The sequence below is a fragment of the Haemorhous mexicanus genome, chromosome 15 (assembly GCF_027477595.1).
Source record: "Haemorhous mexicanus isolate bHaeMex1 chromosome 15, bHaeMex1.pri, whole genome shotgun sequence".
Classification (NCBI taxonomy): Eukaryota; Metazoa; Chordata; class Aves; order Passeriformes; family Fringillidae; genus Haemorhous; species Haemorhous mexicanus.
In genome coordinates, this window is record NC_082355.1 from 10,506,399 (window position 1) to 10,521,524 (window position 15,126).

Sequence of the window (15,126 nt, forward strand, 5' to 3'; positions counted from 1 at the left end):
TTTTTTGCTGTTTGTTGGCAAAAATATTTTGGTCCAGATCCCTGGCTTTGTTTCAGCCCCACTGCATGGAGGGACACTAAATCAGCTTAAACAGTCATCTGAGGATTTCTCAGGGAGTTGAAGAGCTGCCTGTGCTGACTCTGTGCCACTCAACATGCAGCCCTTGTCACATGAGAACTTATCCAAGCAAACAGAGGCACAATGAGGGGACTTCTGCACAACTTCTCACCTCAAGAGCAACTTGGAATAAAAAAGGTGGAACCCTGTTGCACTCATAAAGCCAGAAGGAGTGCAGTTTTTTCCTTCACACATAAAAATATATAATATATAAAGTCTACTCACCAAAAATGTTTGTTTTCACAGTAATGGAGAGATGTGTGTTATTCTTTAAGATTTCCAGAGCTTTTACAAAGGTAATGTTCTCAAAATTCTGTCCATTTACTTCCATTATCTTTAAGAAATAAAAATTGGGACTATTAGGAGAACACAGATATCTGACAGAGTTACAAATACAAAGGTGATAAAACAGGCACAGTAAGAACCTCCCAGGAATTACCATATAATCTTTACAGCAGATACAGAATGAAAACATTCCATGGAAAATAACTATTTTCACCATGTCAGAGAAGTTATATCCTGTAAATAAGTAGGACTTCCATTTTTACTTGAAAAATTATTTAAATAAATTTATTTTTTATGATAACATGACATTCTTGCAATTAATCAGAAATGGTGGCTCATGAGCCACAGATATCACTTCAAGGGCTGGATTTTCACTGAGTGTGACCTGTCACTGTCCCACCTGCCTCAGTGAGCTGGGATCAAACACATCAGGTGAGAATCCATCCCACAAAACAGTCTGATGGTTTCAGGGTAACCGTACCTCCAATCAGAAAGTTTCAGAAAATAACCATAACTTGGTTTCTTTTCTCACTCTGTTTTTGGAATATTTAAATATTTTATATATTTTGAAAACTATTTAATAGAAACCCACTTAACAGATAGAAATGGAAGCTGAGCTGTGGCATTCCCACACTTGCCAGTGGTTTGTTTTTAATACACAGCATAACATTTCTGTTGAGAACAACCAAGAGGTGAGTGAGGCACAATATTTTAAATTAACTTAATTGTTTTTACCTGATCACCACGCTTAAGTCCAGCTTCTGCTGCTTTGCTGCCTATCTCCACAGTCTCTACAAAAATACCAAACCCTTTGTCACTGCCTCCAAGAAGGCTGAAAAACAGGGGAGAATCTCTTGAAGGTTTTTGCAGGGTGATTTGTCTCCATTTTGCTTTGGCAGCACAGGCAATATTCAGCAATCTGAGATGGCCTTTCATTTTCTGTAACACAGAAGACACAAAATGCAGTGCAATGTTTCTTTTATCAGAAATGGAAAAACAGTTATGAAAAATACCCCTAGTGCCAGAAAAGAGATTTTTTGATACCAGATTTTCAGATCTTACTAAATAAACCTTATCAGTGCCACAGGTACTACTTTATAAGGCCTTTATATGTAATTTATACTTAAGAACAAATATGTCCCATGTTAAAAGCCACCTGTTAACTGTTACACTTAGAGACTACAGCTGTTAGGCACTGGTAATGTTTAAAAATTGAAATATGTAGTACTAGAAAATGTGACACTCATTCTTTTTTGCTCCTACCGTATCTTCCAAGTTCTTTTCAAATTCTTCCAGGAATCGAGTCATGGCAGGATCTCCTTCAAAGTCATTAAAGTGATTGTTCACCCACAGTAACACTACTCTGGTAACCTGTCAAAACAAAATAAATTATGCATATAAATATACCTATAAAGGTACCTATGATTCTTCTCCTGTAATCTGTAAACACAGAGGAATACTTGGACATGGCAGAAGAACATAAAACAGATTACTCTATCTGATAGGAAAAAGACATTTACACTTGAAATCATCTTTTTTTTTCCCTTTATTTGTGGAAGCAAATGAAAAATTTAAAAACCCAAGTGTTTTTATACCTAAAAAAATACTGGCTACATCACCCAGTACCTACTGGTGCATAAACCCATCTTCAGCTAAGCCTTCTTGTTAAGGAAAATTACCTTTTAAAGCATCCTAATGATTTCTTTAAAGGAAGTTCTAGTTGTGATAATAAAAAGCTTTCTTCAAAGAAATTTTAGTTAAGTCTTCAGATTGCTTCTGTAGGTGCTGCAGAGTCACTACCATTCATTATAAAAGCAGTCTGAGTCTATAGCAGTTTCTCTTCTAAAATGATTCCATTTCTACTTTTGTTTGATGACACACTTCTCTTTATCTTTCCTTTTATTAAAAACCAGTAGTTAGCAAAATGAAAAGCATGGAAAGAGGTAAGAGGAGAAGCAGTAACCACAGCAGACCCTGCACAACTTCCTATACAAAACATCTAGTGTTTTGACAGTACATTGGACTTCCTCAGCTCAAGGCTAGAACACATAAAAACATTGGCTAAGAATCAACAAATTGGCATAAGTTCCAGACTATCAAGGTTTTTCATCAATGTGCACACAGAGTGGAACCTAGTTTTATTTATCCTAGCTTATCAGCAATACAAAAAGGGACCAATTTAAATGTATTTTCACCAGAAATATAAGTCTCTTAGACTGCAACCAACCTTATCCCTGAGGCTGTCCACTGTGAACCATTCCAAGAGTTTATTTCCAACTTCCAAGGGACTTGTTAGAAATGTTCTGTATGTTAGAAGAAAATCTTCGATGTAGGTTGGATCCACAATAGAATGTTCCTCTATTAAGTGCATGATGAGTCTCTCGGGTGTTGCCTTAAAAAAGCAAATCAAAAAATAACTGATATCTCTCATCACTACCTCTCCCTAAAGAGTAATTCAACATAAACCCATGTGACCAGTATAATCCCTTTAGAAAGTTCAGTTATGGCCAACTCAGGAGAAAAAGCACCAACATGTTTAAATCAAATCCTCCTGCTTCTCTCAGCCCTCACATTTTGCAAAGGTAATACCTGGCTAAAACAATTAGTAACTTCCCTTAATTTTAATTTTTAGTAAGCAGTTTAAGTTCCTCTTTCAGATTACAAAAAAAAGGTCATAAATACCCCAAAGGGTGCTCCCAGTACATAACTCAGTGTATGTGCTGAACAGGTTACAATGTATGTAACTTTATTTAAAGGGGAAATGGAAGTAAAGTTGAACTATAATACACATTCCTTCCAATCAAGCTTTTTGAGCTGACACAGACAAAACTGAACATGTATACTACATTCAAATTTACTTACTAATAAATAAAAGATTAATAGATTAATGGAAAGCATAAAAAGAAATGTACCTTGATAACTATGTGTCCTTTTCTGGTTCCACTGCGATCCAGCTCCCTGTGCTCCTTCACCATCACAATTTCTCCTTCTTCCTCCACTTTGTGAGTGTTTTTTTCCACATGGTTCAGAATCCTCCAGTAGTCTTGCTGGGCTATACACACAAACTGTCCCCAAGGAGAACAAGTCATTAAAGTATCTAAAATATGAATGTATCCCCATGTCCAGGCTGAAGAACCCCAAACCTCCCGGTGTCTCTGCACAGTAGAGGGGCTCCAGCTCTCAGAGCACCTTTGTAGGTTTCTCTGTACCTGTTCCAATCTGTTCTCTTTTATTAGATGCTTAAAAATAAGAGGTAGTTATATAGAATTGTAACCTTACCTGACAATCATCTACTTTGGTTCTGACCACTCCATTCATGTACTGCTTGTCCAGTGAGGGAGTAATCCCAAAACTATTTCCCATACAGAGACTCTCACTCTTCCCATCAGGATAGCTGATTTCTACTGTGCCATTTAAAATAACATACCAAGAATCAAGCTAGAGAAAGAAAGAAAAAAAAATTAAAAAGTGAAGAGCTAATTCAACAACTTTTGTAAGCTCTTATCTCAGAAAGGCTCATTCTTGTAGCCTCCAGTTTGTTATCACCACATCTCTGCAACATTTAATTCACCAACCCTGCACTGTAAGGCAGTGAGATGTAAGAGATGGAGACTGAAACAGGAATTCTTTTCTTCATTCACTTCAGAACTGATTCTGGAGGGAGAAATACTGATGAATAGACTGCTTTCTTAATAAGTAGGCTAAGTGCTATGATATATTTGTACCATTTAGTGAGAATGAACATTCTTTCCCTGGGTACCCATTTAGTCACTACCAGAGATGAGTCTACCTCACCCCTTCTTGGAGGGATGAACAGCAAATGCCATTCCAGGTGTCTTGATCCAAGTAAAAGAGAGATTTCAGGATAATGACTGGGCACCTATGCTGGGAGCCTGACTACTGATTCCACACCTCTTCTGGAAGCAGGGACTTACTTCCTGGCCGTCTTCAAGTATGATGGCTCCTGCTTGCTCCACAACTTCAAATATCATCACTGAGCACAGTTCTCTCCTCACAGACATGGTCATGTTTGCAAAGGCGGGGAGTTGATGCATGAATTCCAACAATTGCTCTGTTGGACAAAGGAAACATGGGTATGATGACTGCAAGGCCCAGGGTTTCCTTAGATTCCTTACTCTCCACAAAGGTATTAAACTTCAGTTGAATTCATTTGAAAATTGTTCAGTGGTGTTGCACTTCCCATTAGTGCCTGTGGCTACAAAGAGCCCAGTGTGCACTTTGTCATCAACAGCCAGAACAGAGCTCCACAGCCTTGCTGGTGTTCTGATTGACTCTCAGGACAGCAGTCTAGCTAACAGTAAAAGCACTTCAGCTTCAAACATTTAGAAAAATTAAAAATACCCCTAGGTACAGTAATTATAAGCTAGACAGGAGCATGAAATGATTTTCCAGTGTTCAGCGACGCAATCTGAAGTACAGCAGAAAGCAAATTTTGCTATTGAAATTCATGCCAATTTCTAGTTAAACACTGCAGTAAATTAACTTCATTTTAACTGTTTTGCAGCTTACAGTTAAGTATAACTATACTCAGTAATAGTATGTTCTCTTTGCTATTTAATGACTACTTCCACACTTTCAGGCAGTCAGAATTACCTTGCTACATTTCCCATTACATCAATGCATACAATGACTGTAAAACATCACATCTTGAGTATCACAAAGGCTGTTGTTCAAAATACTTGGATTCTCAGAACAAATACTCAGATAGCACAAGAAGACATCAATTAAGAGTATCAACAGAGCAAAGTGAGACATCATTCAATTATTAAGATACACATTGAACATTAACTCATTAAACAGTTTTCGTTTATGCTTCTCTTACAGATGTTATATGAAGGAGCCCTATGTAAATTTTAGTACTGTATTTTTCCTCCTCACCAATGTCATCATCAGTTTTATCTGCAGGCTCTTTCTCAAGGCACTCTCGGACAACATCTCGCCCTAGAAGTGGATCAGAAGTTCTGTCAATATCTTCATCCTCCTCCTCTTCTTCATCTTCAGAATCTACAGGTGCTTCCGGAAGACCCGTCAAATCAACATCTCCCATCTCACTCTCTGTAGCCTACAAAGAAAATGTCAATCAGACAGAGAGTTCAATGGCCTGAGTTCAATGATTTCTGGTCTGAGGTAGCTAATTTAAAAAAATTAAATTCTGTGACCAACAAGTCTGACTAGAATCTCTACCAGCTCCCTTTCTGAACACTGAGGAAAACATGCTGTGCTGAAACTGACTAGATTTTCATTTTACAGCACTTATTCTCTTTCTTGTGACTTTTTTTTCCCCATTTGAGTCTATAGTATTGACAAAATAACAACACAGTTTAGCAATATCATTGGTTACCCAATGCCTGTGGACACATTTCTATAGTCAGCGATAGATGACAACATAGACATCACCCTGAGCAGACAAACAAGACAACGGTCAAAGAGAACAAAATACCAGCAAAAAAAAGCAGAATCACATAGAAATCATTTGCACTAATTCATTATGTACAGTTTAGATGATGTAATGGCATGAAAATAAATTTCCAAACAGATGGAAGGGGAAAAAAAAAGTAGTTTCAAATTCTCAGTTTCTACAGAGTAGTTGCTCAATCACTTTTTTTAAAGCTTAAGCCAGAATGCAAATCATTTTTCTGTTTAAATTCAGAAATTTGAACAAGATGTGTCACTGAAAAGTATAAGGCAATTATATAGAAACTTGCAGAAAATGGAGTTTGTTTTTAAATGAGCAGATTTACAACACTCACTTTCACTTTGAAGAAATCCTTGAGATTTTACAAAAACACTGAACTAAGGCATCAAGTACCCTGCATGTTCACAAAACATCCAAAATAAAGGATGAATTTGAACACTGTAATGGAGCAGAGCACAGCTTCTCTGGACAACATGTACCAGTGTCTCAAAACCCTCACAGGCAAGATCTTCTCCTCTATATCAAAGTTACATCTACCTCTTGTCCTTGTAACTACAGCACATGGTAAAAAGTCTTTCTAATAAATCTGCTTTAACTATTGACAGGATGCAATAAGGAATCCCTGAGGGTTTAATCCCTTTTCTCTCCAGTCTCTGGGGGCTTCACATGACTGCCAAAACTGCCAGATGGAGAGTGCATGCACAGTTCCATCAGCCAAGTCCCTCAGGACCCTGCCATGCACTGCCTGGGGGTCCCTGGACTTGTCCAGATCCTCAGGTGCTCTCAAACACAACCTTCTCTTCCCCTGGGAAGGACTTTGATCCCCCAGTCTTTGCCTTGATGTCCAGGGCATGGAGATACGTGGGAAGAACAACCTGTGAAAACTGAGACAAAAATTGCTGAGTGCCTCAGCCTTCTCCACATCATCAGTTCTCCTGCCTTATTTACTGGGGGAGTGAAGCACAATTTCTATCTGGCTTTTTGGAGGTTTGGTGTTTTTGACTCATGTACCTGTAGAAGCCCTTCTGGTTTTTGACACACCCCTTGCTAAATCCCCCTCCAACTGAGCCTTACCCTTCCTGATCCCAACCCTACACAGTGTTCCTATATTCCTCCCAGGACACACGTCCCTGATTCCACTATGCATTTTCTTCTTGTGCTTCATTTTCACCAGAAGGTTCTTACTTGGTCATTGCTCTCCTATTCTTATGGCTTCACATAAAACAATATTCATTGTAAGTGATTTAATCACACCAGACTGCACTGTCTCCATCTCCCTACACACTCCATGCTGATGTGAGCCCCAATACCTGCACAGAGGAACAGCTCTGTCATCCTACACCAGAAAAAAAACCCTGGGGTTTAGATATAACCTTAGAGCTTGTCCACATTCTGGTAATCAGCCAGTAAACCTAATAAATAAAGCTAAAACGATTATAAAATATGTTTTTCTTTCAGAGGAGGGTAACAATATAGAGAGGGTTAAATCTGTTTTACATTACATCACTTTATTGGCTTCTGTAGTTCACATTAAAAGTTTTGGAATAAAGCCCAAGTGCAAATTGTACTTGGGAGAGTCTCAGCAGCACATGATCAGTACAGCATTTTATTCTAGGACTTTTCTAGCATTTCTTCATCTAAATAGCCACAATTTATACCAACTTCTCCATGCTATGACAAACAGCAGCACCAATCCTCACTTTGATACCCCCATGCTAAACCAGAAAAACTGAGGCCACAGGTTCTCCCAAATTTTTTATATTCTACATAGGAAAATAGGCAAATCAGCTCCTTTCTTCATAAATAAGTTATGTTTTGATCAAACTATGAAATAGGAGCAGGTCCTCCAAGTGTGTTTCCAAGATTCTGTGCAGATGGGTGACAGAATGCTGGCAGGGCAGTGCTGGAAGAACAGGAAGGATTTCACTCATAAAGCCATCTGCAAAAGTAGCTGCTCTTCCCAACCACAATGCTCCAGATGTTTCCAATATCAAATATAAAAATCAATCCTAACACAAACATTTATGAACTACTGATGTACAAAATGAAACCTGAAACTGCAATCTTCAAATCTCACACAAATATGGATTTCCAGGATCGGGTCTGTGACACAAGGGTATCTACTGAAATATACAGCCTTGATAAATATTTTATAGGTAATCTATTTCAATACTGAAGCCTTAACCACAATTGGAATTACTGCTGGACAATGATGTTGCTGCCCACAAAGAGTACATACTCCCAAAGTGATAAATGAAGGATTTTGAAAGAAGTAAAAGGGGAGAGAACTGACAGAAATAAACAGCTAGGAAAAAACTGATGCAAACTGGCTGGTCACTAAGAGAAGATGATTGCCAGGTATTGATACAAGAAACTTACTTCTCAGAGTAGAGGTGAGACCCTCTCCAGCCACATCTGGAGAGACAACCTGGATTCCTTGTGTGACTCTGGCTGGCCACCTTAGACCCTGTCCCATAAAAGGGCAAAGAAAGATGTTTTCCCTGTGTCATAAAATGTTGAATTCTTTTTTTCCTGAGGACCCCTGTAACAGGTCAAAGCAGCTGTACCAGCCTGCATTTCAAGTGCTGTATGCACAACCAAACAGCCTCCCCTAGTTCCAGCTGAAGACCATAGTTCTGAAATTAAATGTACTTTCAGAAAGGGATTAAAAAAAAAGAATAAAAATTTTAAAATCCCCTTTAAGCAAGAAGTCACTTGAAAAATTGTAGGGAACAACTTACTTTTTTTATCTCTGCAGTATTCCAAGCAAGCTGGAATTTACAACACACACATTTGGAGATTTTGGTGTCCATGTTTCAGAGACCAAAACACTGAAATCTCCAAGAGGGAATAGCAACAGTACAGGACAAGAAAGAAAACCATAAATTTTCACCATTTTTTGCAATTAACTCAGGATTTAACACAATGTCTCCACAGCAGAGCTTACAGGCACGAATCTTCTGCTGATCTCAGCTTAAGCCTTTCGTTCATCATTTCCTGTTTAACTGGAAATGGGCTTTACTCTGGACTGAGAGGCAGCAGGAACAAGTGAAATCTCATTTCAACACTATTGATGAATGCACTGTACACAGATGAAGAGAAAATCTTTATATATCTTAATAAAACATTGTTTCATTCTTTGGTTCTACCATTCTCATAATGTTTTCCAATTCTAGAATGAAGTTTGTAGTACTTACTGTAAACATTAATGTTAAGATACCATTAATTCAAAAGGTCATTTCAAGGCTATATTAATCAAAATTATTCAGAATATTAGTGACACTAATGATATTTCTAAAGAGTCTAGCATGTGAAGCTTGGCAAGATACACATGAAGCTGACTGCGAAAGTAAAGCATCATTTTCCAAACACTTTATGAAAAGCTTATTTTGCTGTACCAAAAATGTTTTCAATCATTGAGTCAACACATCACACTCAAAATGTAGGTTTATTACGTATCAAAGATATTCTCTACCTTCATAATATGATGAATATCTGGGGCAAACCACTTTTCTTTTTTGTGATTTCAAAATCTGTCTATATTGATGTGTTGCTGCAATATAATGCTATGTTAAATATTGTGCAATGGCATTATTACACAACATTTATCTATTACTAAGTAATATCTAGAGATCATTTATAGATTTGTGACAAATAATAAGAGAATTCTCCAACAGTAACTGTTACAGCTACTGCAATAAAACCCATAAAATATATTAATGCACATAAAATACATCTTTTATCTGGTTAGTATTTGCACATTACGCATATGAGAACGAGATACTAAAAATTCACTAAAAAAATTAAGGGGGAGAAAATCACTGTGGGTTGTTGAGGATTTTCCCCCCTCATGCCATGTCTGTAGCATGTCTTCTCTTCACCCACAGCTTATCAAATGCTTGATTCTCTAATGCAATCTTTCACAGTTAATGTTACTGTAGCTCTGATCATACATGGCTGTAGAATTATCTTGCAAGATCTCACTCATCAGTGATGAACAGCGGTGACCTGCCTCAGCATCAACCTGGCCAGCCAGGAATTCTCAAACAGATGTCCTCACTTCCTTCAGGATGCAAAACCAGACAGGTGAATGTCACTGAAAAGGAAATTCTTACCTGTAAAGTCCTAACTCCTAAAAATGAATATAAAATCTGCAGTCATTTTCACATTAATTATTCCTTAGTGTACAAAACACCTAGCACCATGGTTTATTTGCTACAGTGCATAGAAATATGTGACTCCATAATTTCTTTTATTTATATATTTTTTGTTTAGCAATTATGCTCTTTTGTCATTTATGGATGAGTAGATATAAGGCAATTACCCACACATGATAAAAGATTATTCACTTATTACAAGATACCATTGCTAGAGTGGTACCTTTGTAATCAATAATATATTTTAAGTGCTTTTCACTTACAGCAACCTCTCCAAACTACTCAGGCAGGCAACTCAAGCACCCTGCTGTTATGGCCTTGCAGTGCCTTTTCAAGTGCCAGTGTCTGTGCAGCTGTGGGATCTGTGACACTCTCAGCTCTAACTCCAGGCCAGATGGCAGCTTGTCCCCATCACCATGGCTGGTCCAGGTCAGCAAGATGCAGCAGCAGCAATGTTGTTACCCTGCCATGATCTCCCAGGCAGGCTTTTTCCAGCCCTAGTGGAGCTGTAAGCTCTTGGACTCTCTCCATCCTAACCCTAACCCAACATCAATTCCAATGTAGTTTTGAAAAAGATTAAAAATAATCAAGATACCAAACACCATCTTCCAGCACAGCCTCTCAGAAATAAGAGAATTCATGAAGCATCTCAGAGATTCTCAGGCATGCCAGCTACTCCTGATCTAGCTGGCAGCAAGCAAATCTAAAGTAGTAGATTAAATAGGACAAAAATGCATGGACACTTCCAGTGTTCTAAAGTAATTTTTGCTTTAATGTCTTATTTTCCAAGTTCCCTAAGCAATATATTGCTGTAAATAGGTATCATTAATCTGTTTCCAGCATAGAAATAATATCCAGGCAGCACCTAATGAAAAGGAACAGGTGTCTAAAATCAAGTTACACCTACACCACGCTCAACAACTGCTGTATACTCTGTATTGTGGTCAGACTGCAACTTGGAAGTGGAAAAGCTGTGAAACTACTGATCAATACAAATCCAAGCTGAATCCCCTCATCAACCAGAGCATAAATACTCATGAAATGAGCTCTGTGATTTGACACAAGACAGGTAACTTATTAAGTGTATTATCAGTAAACAAATGAAGCTATCTCTGGCTTTCAGCCAACTTCTGCTCTCAGGAAGCCACACTAGAATTTCCACAGTCAATTAGTGCAAAGTGGGTTTATTAGCACACTTTTGTTTGCAGAACTGAACATCTGCTATTAGCAATAAATATAAATAATCAAGGACAGTATTGGAAACACCAGGCTGGTTTTGAGAGATTTGCTCCATTTCAGAAAGGAAAACGATCCCATGAATCAACAAATGTTACTTTTAAAAGCCACAGCATACTTGGTGGTACAGAAAGATGTGAAAAGCAACAAAAGGAGCTTCACAAGCAGCAGCTTGTTGCATGTCTGTGGGAGTGATGAGCCCTATAGGCAGCACAGGGATAGGTGGAAGCATCAAGAGGGTTTTACCCAGTTTTGGATAAAGGGTCACTCTTCCTGTTTACGGAATAGTTTTAACATCAAGGAGGGAAAGCTATGAAACCAAAGCAGTCTTACCTGATAAATATCAGACAGGCTGCTGCTCCCAGAGTCACTGGCAATGCTGCACCCTGACTGGCTGGAGGGGACGTGCGTCACCTGGGGATGAGGGTTGTCCGTGAGATGCATCTTGGTAAGGTCAGCTGGAAGCTGGAAATAACATTAATTTGGGGAAAGGCAGGAAAAATAAAGGAAAACAAGATGTGTAAGTTTGATTTGAAGACAAATTTTTTCAAAAAAGTTTGGTGACACATTTAAATTTGTATTTGAATTGCTGAATTATTGAATCAAAATCAAACAGAATTTGAACCTGTAACTTGACATACATTTTGAGAAAAAGCTAGTTTAGACTAAGATGACCCAATCACACTTCACATTTCATAAAACTGATGGAAAACAATGCACTCTTCTATTAAAAATAGGTCTTGGATATTTACAGCTAAGTGACATACCCCAAGATGACAAATATATGATGCTGGCCAAACAGCACACAGTATTTAACCTTAGCTGACATTACAATCTATTATGAAGAAGCAGAATTCCTCCTTATAAGTTCAATTTATGCACCTTAGTTCAGGAATAACCTTTAGAAAATATCAATGTAGAACAAAAAGTAATGTAATCCAAATAAAACATCTGGTCTGTAAAGGGCTTTAAATTTTCTTTAAAGAAATGAGTACACAGAAAGAATATTATGCATTTTGGTTACAGCCATGTACAACAGCACTCCTATTTTATCCATCTATCTGTAAATGAACACACAGATTTCTAAATTTGAGTACATTATTCAAGTTCACAAACATATTCTTTCTACTGAAAAAAACCACCAGTTTTTGAAGACTGTAAGGGATATTGTCAAATAAACAGTCCTTTAATTCAGCTGCTTGTTTACTTTTTGTCACATGTACTTATTTTTAAAATATAAAAATTTAAAATTTAATATTTAAAATTTTAAAAAATTATACTCAACTATATGAAAAGTACATTGTATCAAGGAATCATAAATTCTCTATGTGCTTTTATCATTTTTAAATTTTTCAAGTTATATACTATTTCTTTTAAAAAAAAATTCTGATGCAAAAAAAGTCCAAAACTACTCAAACATCAACTGTTGTCATAAAAATTTTAAGATTTCTTCTGTAAAACAAACCAAATTTCACACAATCATGTCAGCTACTAGATACTCAGTCCTACAAATTAAAGAGCAATAATGGAAAATATTCTTGAGCTGGTGTCAGCTTTATAAATACTGACTAAACTTCAGAGAACTGATAAACAGGTTTTGATTTACCATCAAAATTCCATGTCAATTATCTGAAGAACAAAAAAGAGAAGTACTTCACCAAACACCAGTTCACATATTTTCTGAAAACACAGATGGCACCAGAGGTCTTGCCAAACCTTCCCCACACCCAGGGAAAAAATTGTTGAGACCCTCTGACAAATGCAACATCATTTTACTACCAAAACTGTGATAAGGAACATGAGGGATCTTGCATCCCTTGCAACTCCCAGTGACATCCTCACTGGCAATCATTGCTCAAACACAACCACCCATATGGGCTATGAAAGAAAACATTATTCTTCCTCATTATGCTAATTTTTACCTCATTCTAGCCTTGTTTTTTCCTAACAAAAGAAAGTATAAAATACCCAACCTGTAAATTCATATCTATGGTCACATGAAAAGGAGAAAAGTCTGAAAAGCAAAAGGTTGCTAAAATCCCACAAAAAAAAACCCATTCAAGCAGTAGGGGGAAGAAAGGAGGTTGGCAAGATGAGGGTTAGGAAACTTAAGTTGTAGTGAGCTTGATCTAAATAGAAAGGAAACAACACTTTAAAGCCTATGTTTAGCCCCATGAAAAAGTTTTACAGGCTGAAAATACCTATTTTCAGGATTTGAGAACAGCAAAAAGGTCAAAGCACTCAGATAACAAAATTCAATCCAGTGGCCAGCAGCACATGGGAAGAGCTGTCAGCACTGGGGAAGAGCTGACGTAACATCCAGGAGTTTTAGGAAATTACAGAACAAATCAGCACACACAGATTCACTGGCTCTAGCTCAAAGACCACAGGTTTGCTGCAAACTCTTCAGGCTGTCCCCACCTTTATAACCTCCCTATTCCAACAAACAGCCCCGACTTCAGCTTCAATCTTTTTGTCCATGATCAAATCCAATGCTGACTGTGGTAACACAGACATAAGGACATCTAATTTAAGCTCCCTTCTATCCAGATTCTCAAACTTTCAAAACAGCTCCAGTACAACAGTGAGCAGCACCAAGAGTCGAACCAATTCTGCAGGATTTCCCAGGAGAACAATGGCAGGTGCTGCTCTTAACCACAACTGGTGCTGTTAAAGCCTGTTCTGGCTCAAAGACATCCCAGCATCCACACAAATGTACTGCCACATACTGTCTGTCTTTTCTAATTTATTTGAGATTTTAAGATTGTTGTGATGAACGCTGTCTTCTACACCTAGACTGAGGAGAGGGGCTCCACCTGGTCTAGTGGAAGGTGTCCCTGCCCACGGCAGGGGCTTGGGACAAGATGAGCTTTTAGGTCCCTCCCAACACAAACCATTCTGTGATTCTGTAATTCTAAGTACTGATGCAACAAGACAGGATCTCCAAATAAACAGGTTGTGCATATATTTTGTGTGTCGTTTTCACAAAAACCCAGTGATGATCAAAGCACTGCCAGCCTTCCCAAAGGAGTATTTCTAAACAACTAATTAATCAAACCTGCTCTTCAATCCCCCTGCCAGCACTCCCCTTCACTTCCATCACCTATAAAGCATATGGGTATGTATGATGCAAAGTCCTGCTGGACTTTGCAATATATTCTTGCAAAAGACATTTAATGCAAGTTAGATGCAAGGAAACACCACAATATCTCTTTAAATTTGAGAGCGAGATAAGGTTTATTTGAGACAAGTGACCTTTAAAGTACTGCTTGCCACTGTACTCGATCTCCCAAAATAAATCACAGCTTCTGTCTTTTGTATGTCATTTTTATTACCCAAAGTGATTGTTCTTTCTTGCAGAGCACACCAGGCAGCAAGATACAGGGAGGAAGTTTCTGTACCAACATGACAGCGGACACGGGAAGCTCTTGCTGGTTGTGGCTGGGAAGTTGCTGCAAGTGACATAAAATTGTCTTAAGTATTGGTGACGGTGACTTTTCTTCTGAGACTTAGAAACTCTTGTTACAAGAGCATCTGTATCCTGAAAAATCCTGTGTTGGGAAACAAGGTCCACATGGCAACGTCCAACTATATCCACATTAGATGCTTTTGGATGCAGATGTTTAGATCTGCAGTATCTTCTGGCTAACTGTATGCCCCAGCACCCCCAGACAGGAAAACCACAAACATCCACAACATTCTGATAAACACTCCAACAGACTACATAGTTGCTACTTTAAACCACAACAATTTCATTTTTTCACAAGAAGGGATAATTTGGAATTGTAATATGAGTGCATCTGACATGCTGGCACAGCCTGTCCCTGCATCAGTGCCAGCACATCCTTGTGACTGACCTTTCCCAACAAAGGGATATTTAGGAACACACCCCCC

The 15,126-nt window shown here is 38.1% G+C and overlaps 1 protein-coding gene across 12 annotated transcripts in view; it reads right to left on the reverse strand.

Moving 5' to 3' along the window:
• The window catches only part of RAPGEF6 (Rap guanine nucleotide exchange factor 6), a 124,614-nt gene that overhangs the window by 35,781 nt on the left and 73,707 nt on the right, over positions 1 to 15,126 (reverse strand). For all 12 annotated transcript variants that reach the window (XM_059860370.1, XM_059860366.1, XM_059860374.1 and 9 more), the window contains 9 exons: positions 11,566 to 11,697; positions 5,302 to 5,485; positions 4,338 to 4,474; positions 3,682 to 3,840; positions 3,315 to 3,467; positions 2,630 to 2,794; positions 1,666 to 1,773; positions 1,138 to 1,341; positions 343 to 451 (listed from right to left, as the gene is read on the reverse strand). In XM_059860370.1, coding sequence (XP_059716353.1) covers positions 343 to 451; positions 1,138 to 1,341; positions 1,666 to 1,773; positions 2,630 to 2,794; positions 3,315 to 3,467; positions 3,682 to 3,840; positions 4,338 to 4,474; positions 5,302 to 5,485; positions 11,566 to 11,697 — 1,351 coding nt within the window. The remainder of the gene's footprint in view (positions 1 to 342; positions 452 to 1,137; positions 1,342 to 1,665; positions 1,774 to 2,629; positions 2,795 to 3,314; positions 3,468 to 3,681; positions 3,841 to 4,337; positions 4,475 to 5,301; positions 5,486 to 11,565; positions 11,698 to 15,126) is intronic.